Source organism: Tachypleus tridentatus, chromosome 2, assembly GCF_004210375.1.
Source record: "Tachypleus tridentatus isolate NWPU-2018 chromosome 2, ASM421037v1, whole genome shotgun sequence".
In the NCBI taxonomy this organism is placed as follows: domain Eukaryota; kingdom Metazoa; phylum Arthropoda; class Merostomata; order Xiphosura; family Limulidae; genus Tachypleus; species Tachypleus tridentatus.
This window is the reverse complement of record NC_134826.1, coordinates 102,978,780-102,999,749: the sequence shown is the minus strand read 5'-3', so window position 1 is coordinate 102,999,749 and position 20,970 is coordinate 102,978,780. Positions and strand designations below refer to the sequence as shown.

At 34.7% G+C, this 20,970-nt stretch overlaps 1 protein-coding gene across 6 annotated transcripts in view; it reads left to right on the top strand.

Annotated features, from left to right (window-relative positions):
• The window catches only part of LOC143244726 (putative E3 ubiquitin-protein ligase HECTD4), a 216,974-nt gene that overhangs the window by 122,640 nt on the left and 73,364 nt on the right, over window positions 1-20,970 (top strand). For all 6 annotated transcript variants that reach the window (XM_076489886.1, XM_076489885.1, XM_076489884.1 and 3 more), the window contains exons 35-42: window positions 6,366-6,447; window positions 7,199-7,392; window positions 8,304-8,439; window positions 12,810-12,983; window positions 13,387-13,554; window positions 14,009-14,181; window positions 17,481-17,596; window positions 19,693-19,793. In XM_076489886.1, the coding sequence (XP_076346001.1) occupies window positions 6,366-6,447; window positions 7,199-7,392; window positions 8,304-8,439; window positions 12,810-12,983; window positions 13,387-13,554; window positions 14,009-14,181; window positions 17,481-17,596; window positions 19,693-19,793 (1,144 nt within the window). The remainder of the gene's footprint in view (window positions 1-6,365; window positions 6,448-7,198; window positions 7,393-8,303; window positions 8,440-12,809; window positions 12,984-13,386; window positions 13,555-14,008; window positions 14,182-17,480; window positions 17,597-19,692; window positions 19,794-20,970) is intronic.

The window sequence follows — 20,970 nt, the reverse complement described above, 5'->3', positions numbered from 1 at the left end:
TCTCAAAGTTATGATTGAACAATCAGTATAGAGGGGGGTCCTGTTGGTGGAGAATTGCCACATGCTTATTTGCATGCAACAGTGCAACAGTTTCACATGAATTTAGATGGGAGCCTCAAGGTTAATGGCAAGTGAAAAACTTTGCATATAGAGGACAACTCTGAATTAGGAAAGCTATATGTTAGGAATGGTATGTATCTATTGCAAATATATTTTCAGTCTCAGAAAATATTATCTTTAATAACTTGTAACTCACTTCAGATTTAAATTTATATACATTATTGTTTTCTACTTATTGTGATCTAAAACTGTTCTGAATGTTCACACTTAACTCAGATGTTGAGTAATATACATAAACATTGTTTTATCCATCCATTTACTGATTTTCTTAATAAACAAGTAAACTAATGATTGTTATTATATTATAATTTTAGTAGTAATAATTTTTGTAACATTATTTTCAGATTTCATTGAAGATAGAATAAGTTATTCTGAAATGTTTGAACCTAGGAACTAAAATGTTTTGCGTTTTATCGGTTGTCTTCATCTTCATTATTAAACTTTGGTTTCCCCATCATGAATCCATTAATATGAAACCTTTTCAAGCTATTGATGTTATCAGCATAATCATCAATTACACATGATTTTCTGTAATATAGACTAGCATTAACATAAGCTTCTGTTCTTTTGGTTTACCTCCTCTGGGATCTAAACATCCCCCCACATGTTTGCCGTGCATGGTAACCCGTGAAGGGGAGGAGAGGATCCTGGTGGTTGAGGGATCCAACCTTAACACATCACTTTGGCCTTGAATTCCTGTAAATGGGCAGTCTTAGAGTGGCTCCCCTTGTGTCAATTGGCTGGTCCACTTGAGCTAGGGTCAACCAAGCACCAGTGTTGGATGTTTTCAACAGGTGTTGTGAACATTATATCTGATGCTGGAGTTTGGGTATAGTGCCCATGAAACCCCAGCATTGCTGCAGTGTTCTTGTTTAGCATAGTAGTGGGTCCCCTCATTGGGCTCCATGGTGGGTTGGGTCAATGGGCACTGAAATATTCCTTTTTTTATGGATCCCCCCAAAATAAAACTTAAATAAAATAGTGAAAAATCAGTCCATAGATAAATACACACATTTTGAAGATTCTGAGCAGCAATCTTCAACATCTGTAACACCTGTTGTACCTCATTTTCTTATTTTACATTCTCTTTCATACAAACCTTTAGGGCAGACATCTCCCTTTTTCATTCAGAAGGGATTAGAGGGACTTGCTGACTTTGATCTGGTGACATATTGATGGAAACATCCACATCTCAACACAGTGAACTCTTGCATTCAAATGCAATTGGGGATATATCTATTGAGTACCTCATGCTTCTTTGAATTCATCACAAGGAGTTATTGTTGAAAGAGATTTGAAGAACATCCCTGAGTCAAAGATTTTCGCTGGTTTCTCCACCTAAAGAGTTTCTGCAGTGAGGCATATCTTCACTCGCAAAGATGGAATTACGATGCTGACCAGTATCCTCTCTCTGACATTTACATCACCATGTCCACCTGCCACCATCAAGGCAAGTTATCTTAATTTGCAGAGTGTGGCCATACATTCCAAACTCCCTCCGATGTTTCCAGTGTCAGCAGTTCAGTCACTCAAAAATGTCATGTTGTGGTTCCTTGGCATATGCTCATTGTGGTGGCAAGGACCAAGATACCTATGAGTGTGAAATGGACCCTCATTGCATCAGTTGCAGTGGCTCTCACCCATCTTACTTTTGTTCTTGCCTTTAATGATTGGAAAAAAAAGAGGTGCAGCATTTGAAAAATGATTCATAACATTACTTATCCTGAGGCTTGAAAGTTGCTATCCTCCACTTGATCTGAGATGTATGCTGCTGCACTTCATTCCACTACTACACTTGGAGTGCAGACAAATCTCTTGGTGCCTCCAAAAGAATCATTCTCAAACCAAAAGAAAAGTATTTTGACCCCCATGGTTAAAAAAGTTTATGAATCAATTTGAACACCCATCTCTCCTCCTAACATACATTCCAGCAAATCCCAAGATCCACTTTCTTTGGTTCCAGGTACAGGCATTTTCTCAGATACATCTTCTTCTCCCACCCCAAGATGCAAAAGGATCATTCATTCACATTCTCAGTCATTAGAATCCTCTTCCAACAGCAAAGACCTGCTTAATCAACCAAGGGCAGGATTTACGGAGGTCAATAGACCTTCCTCAAATTAAGACAGTAAAGAAAAAAGACTTAGTCATAAACAGAAGGATTCTCCACCAAATTTGCCTACACATAAATAAAAATGGCCAACTTGATACAATGGAACTGTTGAGGTTTAAGGTTTAATCTGGATGACATCAAAACCCTGATTGCTTCCTACCATCGTGTATGTCTTTCCTTACAGGAAATTTTTCTGAAACCTGCTGATACAGTCACCTTTCAGTGGTTTTCTTTGTACAGAAATGACAGGCTGTGTGATGGACAAGTGCACAGAGGGATGGCACAATTGATTGATTAACATGTGCCCATCCTATCTTTGCCACTCGACTCACCCTTGGAGGCTGTAGCCATCAGTGTTTCCTTGGATCATACCATCACCTTGATGCTCTCATTGAACAGTTGCTGTCTCCCTTTTTAATCCTGGGGAACTTTACTGGACATTGCCCCATCTAAGGAAGTGCTGATATTGATGGGAGGAGTTTCTTCCTAAAGTGTATGCTCTCTGACCACAACCTTTCTCTTTTCAATAGCAGTTCTTATACATATTTTCATGCACTTAGTCTGTTCTTTACTGCTCTTGATCTCTCAGTTTGCTCCCCTTCACTATTCTCCCATTTTTCATAGAGGGTTGAGAATAATCCACGAGGCAGTGATCATTTTGCTATAATTTTGAGAGAGACTGGTCGTAATCAATGCCACTTGACTCACGTGCCCCATTGGAAGCTGGATCAAGCAAACTGGCCCTCTTTCACTGCTCTTGCAGAATTTCATCCTGCCATCATCTGTAAGCCATCAGTAGATGACTGTGTTGCAGCAGTAACTGACAATATTATACAAGCAGCTGCTTAATTATTCCTAAAACCTCTACTATATTCTTGTCCATGGTGGAATCCTGCCTGTCACATGGCATGGAAGGCTGAAAAACAGATCTGGGATACTTTTTGTAGATATCCCACACTCTTGCACTCCATCGCTTTCCAGTAGTCCCTTGCACATGCTCGGTGGGTAAGATGTCAAAGCCAGAAGGAATTTTGGATCAAATTCATAACCAGCATATCTTCTACCACCAGTTCCAAAATCATATGGGACAGTATTTGAAAGGTCAGTGGGCAATATAATTCTGTCCTCCTCTCTATCTTGCTCTTTAATGGCCAGGAAGTAGCTGATACCTGGAGCATCACCAATACTTTAGATGAAAGCTTTTGCTGGGTATCTAGCACTTCTGTTTCTTCCTCCACCTTCTTAGCCATCAAGACTCGGGCAGAGCGATCACCTCTTTCCTATCAAGCTGATTGTCTCTATGTCTATAATTGTCCCTTTACACTGGTGGAACTCAAACTGGTCCTTCATCGGCCAGTACATTGGTTGAACTTGATGATGTACACTATGAAATGCTGCACCATCTATGTCCTGCTTCTCTTGCTATTCTTCTGATTGTTTTAACTGGATCTGGCAGGAAAATGTTTTTCCTGATGCTTGGCACCAGGCTATTGTTCTATCTTTCTCTCAGCCTGGGAAGGTACCCAAGATTCCCACCATCCAATTGCTTTGATGAGCTGTCTCTGTAAGACCTCAGAGAGGATGGTTAGTGTTTGTCTTGTTTGGTTACTCAAACCAAACAACCTCCTCTCACTTACTCAGTGTGGGTTGCAACGACAGCGCTCCACCATGGACCACCTGATTCAACATGAAACATCAATCAGAGAAGCCTTTCTCAAATGCCAACATCTTGTTTCAATATTCTTTGGCATCGAGAAGTTCGTGTAGGTTTGACACTTTCCCCATTCTTTACTACAGGAACTTGGGGCCCCTCAGGGCTGTGTTGTGAGTGTCACATTTTTCAGTATAAAGATTAGCACCATCACTGAACAACTCCCTCTTACTGTTGCAAACAGGCTCTATGTCGATGACTTTCACATCTCGTGTCAGTTGTTGAACATGAGGTACATTGAGCGGCAGCTACAGACTACCTTCAATTGTTTACTAAAGTGGACCACAGCAAAAGCTTTAACTTCTCTCTCTCTAAAACCATTTGAATGCACTTTTGCTGCCAATCGTGTATTCACCCTGATCCTGAACTCCGCTGTGCTGCCTGTGGTCCCTGAGTTCTTTGGGCTCATCTTTAACTGTAAGCTGACCTTTATACCACACATCAAGAAGCTACAGGTTAAAGGTACAAGAGCATTGAACATCCTCCGTGCCCTACTTTACATGGGTAGGTAAAGATATATCATGCTCTTATTTGATCGAAGCTTGACTATGAACCACTGGTCTATGGCTCTGGCAGATCCTCAGCCTTATAGATGCTGGCCACCATTCATCATCAAGGACTTTGGCTCAGCACTGGGGCTTTCCACACTTCCCAGTTCAGAACATATAAATAGAGTCTCATAAACCTTCTTTGCACCTTCATTATTTGCAACTGTCTTTACTATATGCTTTAAAACTTTGTTCTTTACCAAAGCATCCCACCTGGGGTTGTGTTTTCCTTCCTCAGTAGGCCATACTTTTTTGGAACAGAGAATGTTCCATTGCTCCTTTTGGCCTTCATATCCAGGTGCAGTTGGATGAATTGGGTCTGTCCTTGGTTAACATTGCTGTATCCACTGGCCAGTCCATCCCATCATGGATTCTTTCAGTCCCCATATGTGGCCTATCTTTAAGTCATCTGAGAAAAAAACAGACACACCCAATTGGAAATACTGTCTGTTATTTGATGAACATCTTTCAAACCATCTTTCCATTCTTATTGATACAGATAATTGGAAATCAGGTGACTGTTTGGGTTCTGCTATTATTTATTGTGATTTGGTGGTTGCGTGCAGAATCCCCTCTACAGCTTCTATGTTCACTGCTGAACTTTGTCATTTCTCTCACCCTGGAACACATAGAATCTAAGGGGTACTCAAACTGCACTATTTATACTGACTTGCTCAGTTCTCTACTGGCCCTGGAATTGCTTCACATTAGTTCACACCATGTTCTTGCTGATATTGAAAACCAACTGGCCCATTTCTCTTTTACATCCACTTCTATCCAGTTTTTCTGAATACCAGACCACGTTGCTATTTGCGGGAATGAGCTCGCTGACACCACAGCTAAGTCTATCTACTCTGGCACTCTCACCACAGTGCCTGTTCTATACATGGACTGTGGTCCTGTATTCAAGGCTCATCTCTGTGCCAGTTGGTAGTTGACTTAGAATGAGCAATGCAAAAACAAGCTTTTCCAAATACAACCCTATATTGGACTTTGGCCATCTTGCTTCCATAAGGATCAGAAAGAGAAGTTGTTCTAACTAGGCTATGCATTGGTCACAATTTTTTAACTCATCATTTTCTTTTATTAGAGACTGATGCACCAGTGTGTTGTCTGTGTAACACTCAGGTCACAATAAGCCATATTTTATTGTTTTGCCATCGTTGGGAGTTGTAATGACGGCATCATTTTAAACATATTCTGTCCTAAAGTTTATCCATAACATAACACAGTGTTATTTGTGATGGTAACACTGTCCACCTTGGAAATGTTTTTAGTTTTTTAAAGGCCATTAATCTTTTTAATGCTATTTAATTTTTTTAATATATACATCAGACCATTTTTAATGTGATTCCCTTTTAAGAATCAAAGTCCATCTAGTTTGATTTGAAATTGGAAAATGGCTGTAATGTCAAATAACTCAAAACCAGGACTGGAGAGGCCAACTTCAGGTGACTAACTGTGGTTTTTGAACTTACCTGTTAGTCTTCCTGGTGAGTTATGATAATTACAATTATGCTACAGAAAGTCCTTTACAACTTGTATTACTGTAGTTTTTCTCTTTCCACTGTAGATTAGATGTAAACGTTGGTTTTAATGCTATTTATGTTATTTTAAACTTTGTTTTGTTTTACCTTAATTTCCTTTTATGAATTTTACTAAATTTACTATAATTTTACCTTTTTACCAAATGTTTGGCATAGATAGCTTAGCTGCTTTGTGCCATTAAACATAAAAACAACCAACATTTAGAACTTCATATTATTTATTGTATGTATGTATATATGAAAATTTATTTAGAAATTCCTATGTAATTTGAAAACAATATCTTAACAATTCAGAGCTTTTTAATCCTTGGATATTTTTACTGTAGTGGCACAGAAAGCAGGTTGTTCCGATTTGTTGGTGCCACCAACATGGAACGTGTGGTGAAGATGGACAGAGAGATGAGCAAGGTAATGAAAAAATTATTAGTTTAAGGTTTGATTATCCAAAAGATGCTGCTCTAAAAGAATAACCAATTTTTCAAACATTTTTTTGCTAAAGTTGTATTTGATGAATTTCTAGATTTTGTATGTGTGTTCGTGCGCGCTCATGTGTGTGTGTATATATATATATATATATATATATATATATATATATATATTCTTCTAGCATTTAAAATATACTAAATAATTTCATATTGTTGTAGGCATTAGTGTATTAAATGTTACGAGTTATTTAAAGTGCCAGATTATTTAAAGCTAAAAACCTCATTTTCGGTAGGTTATAATTTTAATATGTTGCTTCTTTTCTTAAGTTGTTGGCAATCACTGTTTTATAGTAGGTTTGGATAGCGTACTAATAAAGTTTATCAACCTGAAATGCTGTAAAGATCATGATTTGAATGGCTTCTACAGGCTTTCTTTGATAAAGATCTGTGCTAGCAGTTTGAAACATTAATAGTAAACAACTGCCAGTGAAACAAAACTTAAAATGACATCCAGAATGCTTCTGCATTGGTGCCTGTCTTTTAAACATTTCAGTTATATTTAAAAAATTGTTTTTCAGCATTTAACACTTAATATATTTCATACCTTGAGAATTTTTTGTGGAGCACTGCTTCATACTTGAGATTGTTTTTTGTTTTTTTACCATTTATAACTTGTAGCTTCCTTACATTTTCAAAGGTTCCTTTAAATAAAATATATTTTTCTGTACTTGCAGTTTGGGAAGGCTGAGATTTGCACTGAAGAGGTTGCTTCAGCAATTAAACGAGCAGCAAAGTGGGCACAAGGTGGCATGGTGGTGAGCACTGGGCCTCCTTTAGACAGCTTGAACACTGACAGTCAACAGTCTTCTGATAAAAAGAAAATTAACACTGAAGTTATTTGTAGAGAGAGAAATACTGAACTAGCAAAGTGAGTGGCTTCATTTCCTGTAAGCTTGTTTCTCTCTGTGCCATTAGCTTCTGTGCTATTGTTTTCATAATTTATTTTAAAAGGAAGGATGCAATACTGAAAACTTGTTGCTCCTTTCAGACATGAGGAGAATTTTCCCTTATGATTTGATGCATCGGGTTGGTGCATTGACTATTTTGTAGGTAAACTTCAAATGGCAGGTAATTAGAGAACATTTTAAGTCTTTTAATCATTTTTAAAAGTTATAAAATATTTTTTGAGATGTGTCTAGTAATGTTTTCTAAATTAAGTTTTAGATATACCATAATCTTAATGTGTAAGTTGAAAATTTTCAGTACTTGGAAGCTTTAGCAAAAGTATTTCATATATCAACAATGAAAGTATTCTTACTTTTATCATCTGGGATAGTTCACACTTTTAACAGTCTCAATTGAAGAAAATGTCTATACATTTCTAAAGCATTAGGTGGTTGTTTTTATACACTTCAAATTTGGTATTTAATTATTTTACATCAGATAGTAAACCATCATTATTGTTAATTCTGATATGTCTTCTTTATAGACAGTAATTTGGAAAGATACAATGGGTGTTACATAGTTGGAGTAGTTTGAGGACAGCTTTACACACTAGTGTAGCAGATCGTCTACAGAAAGTTTGTTGCTCAACTGAATGAATCTTTGTTTATCATGTAAAACATGTTTAAAACGTTTTTTTTTTGCTTGTTTCTGTGTTGTTTTTATAGTATAGTGACATTAAGTGTCATAGAATGCTATGAAGTATCTGAAGCTTAGAATGAAATAAATTTTAATATTAGTTATGAATTTCAGAAAACCTGGTAATTTTATGAAAATAAAATATTTTGTATACTTAACATTTTGTTATACTTGAATACAATTTTTTGTTTTATTCAGAACTGACCCCTTACGGCCATTTATCAGTGGGCAGGTAGCAAATAGTATGGCTGCTGAGGTGATAGGCCTTTTACACAGTCTATTGAATTCTCCTGAATCTAATACAGCAGAATTATGGGCTGGTGCTGTTGAGAAGGTAAGCAACTTAGATTAATTTCTTATTCTGAATATATTTCGTTTATTGTCTGTTCATACTTATATCTTAACACAGGGGTTCTAATCCTTAAGACTGCAGGAAACTGTAGGGGAAACCGTAGCAAATTCATAAGATATGTAACACTGTTAAGATACCTCACACCTATAGTTTCATTGGGTGGATGTGAGAGCCTCAGTCAAGATGCACAGTGTTCTGGAAGAGGATGGGGAGGGAGTCTTGTGCCTGTAAAGGTAGAAAACCCATAACTTAAATGTGTGAATTATGCTCTATAAGTAATAAATAGGTGTGTAATCAATGTTAAATTAACCCTTTAGTACTGGAGTCGCAATTTGCAGAAATTGATTTGTGAATTTCACTTGTATAGCAGTAGATGTGGTAACTGTGGGATTTCTTAACATATCCTCTCTAAAACTGGCAAGATTTCATTAAATATCTTAAGTATCTTGTACAAAAATAGTGAGTTATAATTGTTTTTACTAAAACTGTTTTTTGTGCTATTATAATTTACTCATATCTAAACTATTAATAAATTGAGTGCAAAATGATTTTCATTTTAAGTATAAAAATACTTTCCTTCTTATAGTTTTCATATTTCATTTGCATAATCTCTAGAACCTTCTAAAAGGATATCAAAAATTTATTTGAGGTAAATGTTTATATTTTATTTTTCATTGTCTCTAACATATTACTAACTCTAACTATTATAATCAATGTACAATGCAATGAAATAATTAAAATTATGAAACAAACAAAAAATATATACATGCCTTTTAATTTTTTGTAGAATATCTTTATGGAGTTTGCTTTTGTTAATAGGCCTGGCATAGGGAAGTGGTTAAGGCACTTGACTCTAATATGAGGATTGCAGGTGTGAATCCCTGTCACACCAAACATGCTCACCCTTTCAGCTGTGGGGTCATTGTAATGTGACAGTCAATCCCACTATTAATTGGTAAAAGAGTTGGCACTGCAAAATTAGAGATAGCTAGTGCAGATAGTCCTTGTGTAACTTTGTGAGAAATTCAACAACAAGCCAAACTTCTGTTAACATTATGTATTGTGTTATGCTGCTAGTTGTGTATTGGCCTGCTTACATGTAATTTTCACTGCTGCACCAGTTTTTAGTGTTGGTTTTTTCCTCTTTCTTTATCTCTGATATTCTCTCATTTCCCTTCTGAATTGAATTAGTCAGTTAAATCACTTGTCATTTTTCTTCCCTTTTTCCTGATGATTGTCACATTTTTCTTATTTTCTTTCCTTCAGGTCCATAACTGTTTATCTATGGGTAATAAGTATGCTGTTCATTTTCCTTTTCTTTGCAAGGGTCTTTATAGCATATTTTGATCCTGGTCTGTGCCAAGTGTTACCTGACTGGGTATACCCAATCGTAAATTCACTGTGTACCACCTGCGATCACGTACCATGCAAGTTAACTGTGATGTTAAGACTCTTCCTACCATGAACCTGATGTACAGTTGCATCGAAATATAACACCTCATAAGGTTATGTTACACACTACTGAGATGGGATGTTTGTTGGTATCCCTCACAGTTTACTGCTTCATAAATACATTTGTCCTGGACTTTAGATGCATGTACTAACATAATTAAATTAGACAGGGATTACTGTCCACCTCTAATAATCCATAGCATAGAAGCTTTTCCTACTAAGGATCTGATCTACAATCCCAGATGTCTCTAGGTGTTGTGTGATTAACTCTATCAGTGTAATCACTCTGCTTTTCAAAGTATGGCATCACTGATACCTATTGCACTGACTCAGTGCTATAGTCCTCTGGACTCTCCAACATACTTTTTTCCCTGCTCCTAGTGTAGTATGGGAGTCTTTGCCACTCATCATTTCCTAGCTGCTGAGGTGGTGGACAATGGAGGCCTGTTCTCATGAATGTTCATAATACCACTCAGTTGAGAGTAGGGCAGTTGAAATCTGCCAGTGTAGATGGTGGATCTGATGTTGGTTGCAGCTGGTTGAGACACACAGTTCTGCATGTGTAAGGTCAGGTACCTTCTTTCTACCACAGACTGGACAAAAAACTCCCATACCACCTGTTAATGGACTGGAAAGGAAGACCCATCTGTGCTATCCACCTTCATACCATCTGCCAGATATCAGTTCCTGGTGGATCTGGTATTGCTTGTATCACAGGATGGCTGTTATGGGTATTAACACTTACTAATAAAGCAGAGAAGGTCAAAACATTGTTTTCTGCTTTATTAGTAACAGTTTTAATACCCATACCAGCCATTCTGAGATACATTGTTACTTCAAGTAGGTTTCTTGTCATCACAGATTACTTCATCATAGTATTGCTTGTGTTAGAGGTGCACACATGTGAAGGTGGATTCTTTGTATGGAAACTTCTCTTCCCTGCCAGTACCTATTTTTGAGATAAAAGGTAAAGGGCTTTCTTCCTACCTGATGTACAATTCCAGATGCCACCAGGTGTTGGTTGAGGTTGAACACCCATTTATGGTCTGTTGCAACCTAGCCATCCTACACATTGGGGGTCCATTATTTATGTAAGTTTTTCTTCGACTTTATCCATGTTTTCTCAATTTTTGGTGACAAATTACTAAAGGATGAAGTGTCTCCTATGGGTGTGTTGTTTTTAACTCTATTGCCATGGATATCCTTTTCAAGGGGTAGTACATAAAATGTAAATTACTCTATAAAATTTTCATTGCTCAGACAAATCATACTTTTTATAGTCTTCAATCTTGTTTGGTTGCAAAGCTATTGAATAAAAAATCACTCCTCCTGTCATACCTACCTGTGACATCCTTTCTTTCAGAATTTAATAGTTCTCTATGCATTTAATTATATATTTCCTATAACCAGTAAGAAATTCAATGTTTCATCTGTAAAATAGCATATTGTATAAGACTATGTTCTGAAAGGTTAAGGGTCAATTTCACTCAGAGTGACAACATCGTTCCCATCAAAAAAGTTAATGACTAGTTTGGATGAATCTGTAACAACTTTTTGTTACATAGTTAGAAGAAAGCCAGGAAATTTTTGAGAGGTGAGGGAATGTGTCTACATTTTGCATGTTATTAGTCTATGTTGTTTGGTACATCATTTAATTAAATAAGCATTAGGTGCATTAATATTATTATTATAAAAAAATTAAGAGTTAACTCTGTTTGGTAATCCATAGCAAGAAAAAAAAATTGGTTAAGTATTTTATTTCTTGTTTTTTATGCTTATTCTTTATGTATAATTATAAAAGCCACTAAAATATAAAAATAGGATCCTTTCAGCTTAGAGTAAATTAAATAAATAATAATAATCATATAATGGCTAGGATAGTCATTAAAAACAATGAAATTTAATTATACATATATGTGTACTTTTACAAACTTAGAGCTACTTTGGATAAACATGTAGTTTCATGTTACAATTGAAATTCAGTCTAGAAAGAAAAAAAGGGTAATAATTAGCATTTTTTGGTGGTTATGATGTTTGAATTGACCAATCCAGTTTTGAGATAGAGTAAAGAAAATAACAGATAAGCTATAAAGTTTTACTGAAAAAAAATGTTTGAAATGCGTTTAGGAGGTCTTAGAGATTACACAAAGAAAATTTGAAATTTTTGAGATTAAGAAAAGTATTTTTAATTTTAACAGGAAAATTACTTTTCATGCAGGCGTATTTGAAACATATACTCACTATGTTCATGGGCAAATTTTTTTTTAGTTTATTAAAAATTCGTCACTAAAATGTTTTTTTCTTATGGAAAGACTGACAGATTTTGCAAATATATACAAATAATATTGAAAGTTAGAAGTATTAAATCTTTAAAGACTTTAAATGAGTTAAAAGAGGTCATGTAGTTATTTAAATTGGCCAGGCCCATGTTGAGAGAATTAATTTTTTTCTCACATTTTATGGCTTTCCTTTGGGCATTTCCTAAAAGATGATTATCTTCTCATTGACCATCCACAAGTTCAGTGTGGGATTCTAGCATTTTGTGAGAAGAGGCAAGTTAACATATTGGAAGTTAACATTTTTCTAAACTGAAAATTTATTTCTCATAGATAATTACCTCATCTCACTTCCCACCTGTCCTTCCCACTTCTAGTGTGGTTTTGTATGATCTGACCATTGTTGAAGTGATTAACAGTTGCAAGGTTAGAGAGAGCACTATATATGATGGAGGATTGCTGAATAATCATTTGCATGGTCGTATACAGAAATAAATGAAAGAATGAAGGCTAGTGGTGAGAAACAATTTGTACTGATAGGGGAATAAGTTGAGAGGTAAGTGTCTATCAGAAATACATTTCATGTTTAGAAAAATGTTAACTTTTGCCCTTACTTTTTTTCAGGTGCTAACAGGTGCACTTGCTCTTTTACCCCAACTTTTGAGACAGACAGAGACATCAAATGGCCTGCTTTCTAGTAATCTGTCTTCTGTTTTATCAATGTCCAGACAAGTGCTAGGGGCATTGTGTGTTCTGGGTGGTTTCACAGAATCTATGAAACCTGGTTTGCATGTTGTAGTGAGTATTGTATTGATATATGTATCCTTGTAAAGATGTTTATTTACATCAAGGAGCTTTCTAGTAGTATAGTAATATAAATGTTATTATAACATGAAAAAGTGTCTTGTACTTTTAGAATTCAAAATATTTGAATTCATGATTTTTTTATATTTACTCCATTTTAAATTCAGCTAATTATTTTCTTGAATGTTGTTTTTCTGCCTATAAATAACATTACTTATTAGAATATCAAAATGTTGTGTGTTAGGGTAAATGGACTCTGTAGCTCATTAAAGTTAGGTTGAATGAGGAGTACTAAAGAATTTCTGGAGTCTTCTTTTAATTGAAGAAATATGACATAAATGTGCATTAGACTCGGTAGAAGAGACTTGGAGCACTGATATGTGAACATTTTCATTAGATTGTAGGAGAAGGACTACATAACTCTTGTGGCCAGATCCTCAGTGTGTCAGAACAGCAAGGCCTGGCAACAATACAGTTAAAATTACCAGAAGATTCCACACCATACCCAAGGAGCTCAGACATTGTTCAAGTTCCCCTTTCAAGACTTAAAACCTTGAAAATCAAGGTGTGTGCTGCAAAACATTAATAAATCTGAGTAAAATTAAGCCTACTTTACAATTGTCACTGCTATGTTCCTGTGATTCATCTATATATGTTTTACAAAAGAAAAATCTAGTGAATTTTCATCTAGAATAATCATCTACCTGGAAAAATGACTAATTTAAAGGTATATATGATATCTATGTTTTCAGATATTTTGCTTTATTTAATTGTAGAAATTTTATTTAATTTATAAACTTTGTAAGCACATTTTACCAAACTTTAATACTACAATTTTAAGATTGTAAAATCAGCTGGGGTGTTAAAAGTTGTGTTGATTTTTCCTTGTTTTAAACTTAAAAGAAAATATCATAATATTTGTAAGCTCTCTTTTCTAAACATGTTATTAGTGAGACAGGTAATGTGTCTTAAAATGATTTCAAACTTAAGTATCCTCAGACAAGTATTTTCTCTCACAGCCTTTCCCACTGCATCGTGTGTCTCTTACTCAGCAAGTTGTAGAAGCTCTTCATGCTTTACTGGTGCCTGAAAATGGCTTTCCCTCACCTCTACAGAGTCCAGTTCCTATTCCAACTGATGGCTCAAGTTTGGCCTTTACAGTTTGTAGAGCTATAGCTGAAATACGAACAAGGTGTTGGTTTGACACTAACATCAGTTAGATATTTAATTTTATGGAATTAAGCCTATAAAGTAACTGCTCATAAATTAGAATGTTAACTAGCATGGCCTTAACTAACATAAGGATAATGGGGATACGTACCTTTCACATTTTCATCAATATAGCAATTGCTTCCCTTGTATTTCAACAGTAGTAACAGCCATCCTACTTCTAGCCACTTTTAAAGTTCATGCTACCTGGAAAGCTGATTTTTATTTCTTTAAGGTTGGTAGATCACAGAATTTGCACAAATGCATGAATGAGGGCAAAATAAGTCTATCATACATTAAGCCTAATTTTTTGTTTGTTTAGGCAATATCACCTGAATTTTTACATTCATATAGTTCTTCCTTCCAGAATTCTCTTCTGATACTGTGCTAGATAGTAACAAAGTCTTATTTGATAAGCAAAAGTACATCCTTTTTTTCTTTAATAAGAACTATGTTCTGAGTGTAACAGACACTCTTCTTATAGAGTACCTAAACTACGTTTCTCAGGAAAAAAAAAAGTACTCTTTGTTTTGATTGAGTTACATTCCTCAGTGTAAAATTCGTCTTTTCTGGTACACATGAACTATGTTCCTCAAGTAAACATGTTCTTTTTTTATTTTGAGTTTGATTTATATTTCTGAGTATAAAAAAAAATAACTTTTTAAAATATATAAATTGTGTTCCTAAGTGTAAAATATTTCTCTTTTGAAATACAGTGTGTTGCTGAATGTACAAAATGATTATAACAGGAGTTTTGCCATTTGGGTTGTTGTATCTCAAAAATAGAATGGCATAGGAAAGTGAAATTGTACAGGATTATTAAAGTCATTATGTGTATATATCTATTGCAGTTTTTTATTGTCATGAGAGGTCCTACTGTGTTTTATTTTGCATATTTCCTATGAATGTAAATGGCCCTGTTACAGAAGTGCAGCTCATTCAACCAGCATGAAACTAGTAAGTCTACAGAAAATTCAATTAGTAAAATGTTTTTACACTACAGGATGCAATTCTGTGGAAGTTGTTAGGGAATATTTCAAAATGCATAACATTTGCTTCATTCCAGTATTACAATGTGAAAGTTCATAAAAACATTTGAGAAGACTGGTTGCATTTGTGATAAGGCACATACAGTAGACCACTGACACCTACTGAAACTATCACTGAAGTCAGCCGTGCTGTAGTAGAGCAAGCCAGCACATGGATATAGCATTGCATTTTGTGCCACACAGTGTGTGAATTTGCCAATCTCAACTGTTCATGAAGTTCCTTGGTCAACTTTCTGAATGTTTTCTTACAAGTTGCAATACTTTTAAACATTGAAGAATATGGATTTAACTCAGTGTTTTGAATTTATATTATAATTCTTGACAAGATTGGAGGCCATTGACTAGTGGCATGCTAATATGTGACAAGTTGATGATATAAACTTAACCATTTCTAAAAGTGTCACAACGTGACTAATCCACATGTACCATTTTCTACACACATCTGTGATGCTAAAGTCGTAGTGTGATATGATTTCACAGTTGATTTTGTTGTTGAATTGGAAATCTGCACAGTTACATAAAGTGCTTAAAACTAATGTGATTCACATGCTGTAGCAACAAAATATGACAGACATTTGCAGGATGGTGACTCTCTGAACATATGTAATCAAGTGAAACACATGTTGTAGCACTTTTAGAATAGAACCATTTCCTGTCATTTTCCTTGGGAATGGTTACCTCATTTACTAGACCTACCACCAATAATTTCTGGATGTGGGGGATACCTGATGTCACACACAATTTCAGGCATCAAATATGCAGTTATTTTGGAAGTGACTAGTACATTAGATGAGATGCATGTTGTTGTTTTAATATCCATTATCACACAGATGCAAGCATTCTGGATGCTGGAGTGCCATATTTTTACAGTTGCTGTTTTTAATCAAACATTACATCATATTGCCACCACCATGGAGACAATGTGCAACAATGAAAGCATTTGATTCCAAATAATATCTTTAATACTCCTTTGCAATTTCATTTTCTTATACTACACTGTTTGTGAGGTATGGTGCATTGTACTACAAAACTTTTATTATAATTACCCTTTGGGAATACATGAGCTACATTTAAAGTGTTAAAGGCAATGACTTAGGTTCTTGTGTATAGGTAATGATTTAAATCCATGTGTATTTTGGATGAAACACCAGGAAATGTAACATAATGTCTCTGACTTTTTGCCACCATACTATCAATCATTTGCTATGGCACTGATTTGAAATCTGAAACTCAGAAAATTCATATCTTTACTCAGTAACATTACCTCAATATTTTTTGTAATCCTCGCATGAATAATTGTAAGATATTTACTTTCTACTTTGATATTAGATTTCTTTCATTAACCACAGTTTCTGATTCTGTCTTTCTGAAATTCTCAGTTATGTGATTTTAGTTATTAAACTATTTCAAGTAAAGTTTATCACTATATGTTTTTATTTTTGTAGTACATTTTTTGTGGTGATGTAAAATACTCCAGAATTGGCTTTTAAAAGATTGATCAGCATTTTAATCTTTCAGTTCTTTCTTAGTGATTCCATTTCCAAATGTGAAAAAGTAATATTTATTTAAGGTACCTAGAAATCATGAAGGATCTAAAATTAGATAAATTACAAAACAAGAAACTTGAAAAACCTGAGTGTGGTCCTTCATTATTGAAATTCATGATAAAGGAGAGTCTGTCATCTGAAAGTGCTCTAATTATTGAGCTTCTTATTTTGAAAGGTTTATTTAAAATAACTTCTCTAATCATCAGTCACAAAAACAGAAGTGTGGGTAGATATTTGAACATATATTCATAATTGAATTGTTTTAAAATGTTCAATTGCTTATTATGAGTATTAACATGTTCTTCAAGTATGTTCAATTGATGTTAATAAATAGTTTGTCAATACTGCAACAACAATTTTAAAGTACAGGATAATGTTGGCTTCTTTTATTACATATTTTAGCATTATTTTCAGAGTAATGTTAAACAATTTTAAGCTTTTAAAATAAAATTAAAATAAACTAAATCTTCAACAGCTTGGGTTTATTTATGTTTAGTTTAAATATAAAAGATTTACTCATATTTTACATCTCCTATCTTCTAGTACAGTCAGGTGTAATTAATATTATTTGAAAATTATATACTTTTTCTCCAATCTTCTTTACATTCTTTTAAAAATACAGAACTTTTTGCTGCTACTCAGTAACATATACTGATGTTTATTTTTGTTGTTGTGTGATTTTACAGAGCATGTCAGGTCCTGGCAGTTCTTCTCAAAGACCAGCAATTTGCTACAGCTTTTATGCACAAGTCCTGTAGAGCAATAGATATTCTGAAGATTCTTGCAAAGGAATGTATCTCAGGTAACTTGGATGATTTTGTGTGTGGATGTTCCTCATATATTTTCTGTGTACACAAGAGTAAGTGTAAATATCAAGTATGGAGTAAATTATATTTTTTTAAAATACTGATAAAATATTTCATAATGAGTTGTATTGAGTGTGTATATAAGAAAAAAAAAGTGAAGATAATGAAATAAAGATATGAAACTTTTACAAAAGAAATCATCTTTAAAAATTACGGTAGTAATTTATTTACAGTGGAGCGCCATTAAGCCGCGGTATTTGGGGGGTCAACCTGCTTAACCGATGCTTAAACCTTTGTGACTGAAATTCCAAAGTCGCCAACAGCTCCGCCGAGGAGCCTCATCCGGGCCATTGTGTGATCATTATATCGGATTATCGAATTAAAAATAATACTTTAATTATTGATCACTTTTTTCACGGATTAACTTTAATGTATGGAGAGGTGTGATTCGGTAACAATGGCGGCCTCCATTAAGCTGACATAGAGCGGATAAGGTATATTAACGGTCGATTTCTATTGTAATATATTTTATTTATTTCCCAACTTAAAGCAAATCCTTTTTAAATATCTCCCGGAAGTTATAAATCCAGGATTAAATTCGTAAGCCTCATTTTTACACGTTCTTAAATTAGCAGTGAGCTGCGATAATCCTCTCTCACAAGACTTGCTACAGCGGCTTAAGCGATTTCGCGGTTTACTGGTCCGCGGCTTAATGGCGCTCCACTGTACTTGGTGATGTTTCGTACAAATGCTCTTTTTCAAGCCAGAAAGCAAGCATCTACGAGAAAGTTTTGAAATGAAATGATACAGGAAAACAGAATGTATTGCAAGATATAGCTACACAAATTAAACCATGTAGTTAAAAATATAATTAACTAGGTGATTAAAGAGCAATATTAAAAATTATTAGAAATATAGAATTTTACATAACAAAGAAAGAAATAACTTAAACATTTTGAGATAATAAAAGAAGGGTATTTAAAAGAATTATGAAAAACTAAACCATTTATTAATACCCAAAGGACTTAAACAACCCAATTTTAAAATTATTTCTTTTTCAATTGTGGTTCTTTTATTGGTCTTGGAGGAAGCATAACATAAGGCAAGTACTATAAAATGCTTAAAAGAATGATCAGCTTGGTACTGAACTCATTTATGTTTCTTAATGAAAAAAAATTTAGTCCTTTCTTTACAATATCAGTCTCACTTTCTAGTAGGTGTAGGTCCTGAGGTATTTTGACATCAGAAGTAGGTGGCATCTTCATAGCTAATGTATGGTGATTTTCTTAAATTTTGAGGAAGATAAGAATCTCTCTTCTCATACACAGTGTTAAGATTTGTGAGTTTCTTAAATTTTAAATTCCACATTGAGTTGTAACATATAGAATTCAATTCACAGAATGTTATGTACAATAACTTGATCAGTAGATTTGTACAATTGATGACATTGATAGCGTAGTTCAAATAAAAAAAAATTATCTTTTAGAGTAAAATGCCATTAATTTATAATGCATCAAAACAACGGAAAATTTTGTAAGTCTGTTCTCTCTCAAAGCTTTATCATGCAGAGAGAGATAGTTGATTTAAGTTTTAAACTGTGAAGATGAACAAATACTGAGAAAATTAATGTGGCTGCAGTACCTGGTTTTTGATAATGTAGCATTGGAGAGAAGGAGACCAGAATAAAACATTTGATTGGAATAGTGATGAAGGTAGTTTATCATTTCATTACAAAGACTGTTGTATGTTCTCTGAGAAAGAAACATCAAGTTTAAATGGTCGCATAAGAATTCAGTGAATTAAGTAGTAAAGTGTGAGGATGATAAAATAATAAATAATAAACTTTTAGAGAAAGATCACCTTTAAAATTCATGGTAATAATTTATTTACTTGGTGACATTTCAAGTAACACTTTTTCACTAAAGAAACAAGCTTGAAAATGAGTCTAAAAGTCTAATTTACATATATATATGATGCATAGTGTTGAATTCTTTGGTTTAAATGTATGGCTTAGTGTGATTTTGTGTGTGTGTGTGTTTTTTTGTTTTTTAATCTTGAAAAATGTGTGAATTGTTTTGGTGCTTGTGTTTAGGAGCGAGATTAAACGCATTGGAGAAGCAGTGTGAATCATACAGGATGCTGTACCTGGACTGTGCTAAACCTTCACCACCCCCAAGTAAAACTACAGGCAGGGTAAGGTTCATTAAGCTAAATGAATGTTCATTTTTATGTGCTATTCTACTATCTTTAATTTTTTATAATTTTTGTTTGTTTAAAACTGTTCTTCCTATATTTAAGTTATACTGGGAAACACAAATATTGTGAAAAGGTAAATGTTGTGTCACTCATTACCTTAAGGTTCCAAATTTTTGGAAAATCAAAGTTATACCAATTGGTCTGAAACTGTATTGTGTTGGTTTTAGCTATAGAGTAACTCCTTGTTTATTTATTTCTAAACAGTAACATGCATGTTTCTCATAACATATTCCTCTTGGTGTGTATTCCTGTGCATGGTGAGGGGATCTCCCAGGGGGAAGGTTCTGTTCTTTCAGTTTACCTCCTCTGGGATCTAAACATCCAACCACGTGTTTGCCATGCATGGTGACCCATGAAGGGGAGGAGAGAATCCTAGTGGTTGAGGGGTCCAACCCTAACACACCACTTTGGCCTTGAATTCCTGTAGACGGGCAGCCTTTGGGTGATCCCTTGGGTCAATTGGCTGGTCCACTTGGGCTAGAATCAACCAAGTACCAGTGTTGAGTGTTCTTGACAGGTGTTGTGGACATTGTATTTGATGCTGGTGTTTGGGTACAGTGCTCATGAAACCCTGGCATTGCTGCAGTGTCCTTGTTTGGCATTGTAGTGCATCCTATCATAGGGTTCCATGATGGGTGGAGTCAGTTGGCACTGAAATATTCCTTTCTTTATTATGGATCCTCCAAATAAAAACTTAAATAACATAGTGAAAAAAGAGTCGATACGTAAATGACCACGTCTTGAAGATTCTGAGCAGCAATCTTCAACACCTGTTGTACCTTATTTTCTTATCCTATGTTCTATTTCAGACAAACCTTCAGGGCAAATGTCTCCCTTTTTTATTCAGAAGGGAATAGAGAGACTTGCTGGCCCTTCAAAGTAAGTAAAGAAGCTTCGATCTGGTGATGAATTGGTGGAAACAACCACATTTCAACATAGTGAACTCCTCTTGCATTCAGATGCAATTGGGGAATATACCTATTGAGGTTATACCTCATGCTACTTTGAATTCATCATGAGGAGTTGTTGTTGAGAGGGATTTAAAGAACATCACCAACTCAGAGATTCTCACTGATTTCTCCACTCAAACAGTTTCAGCAGTGAGGCGTATCTC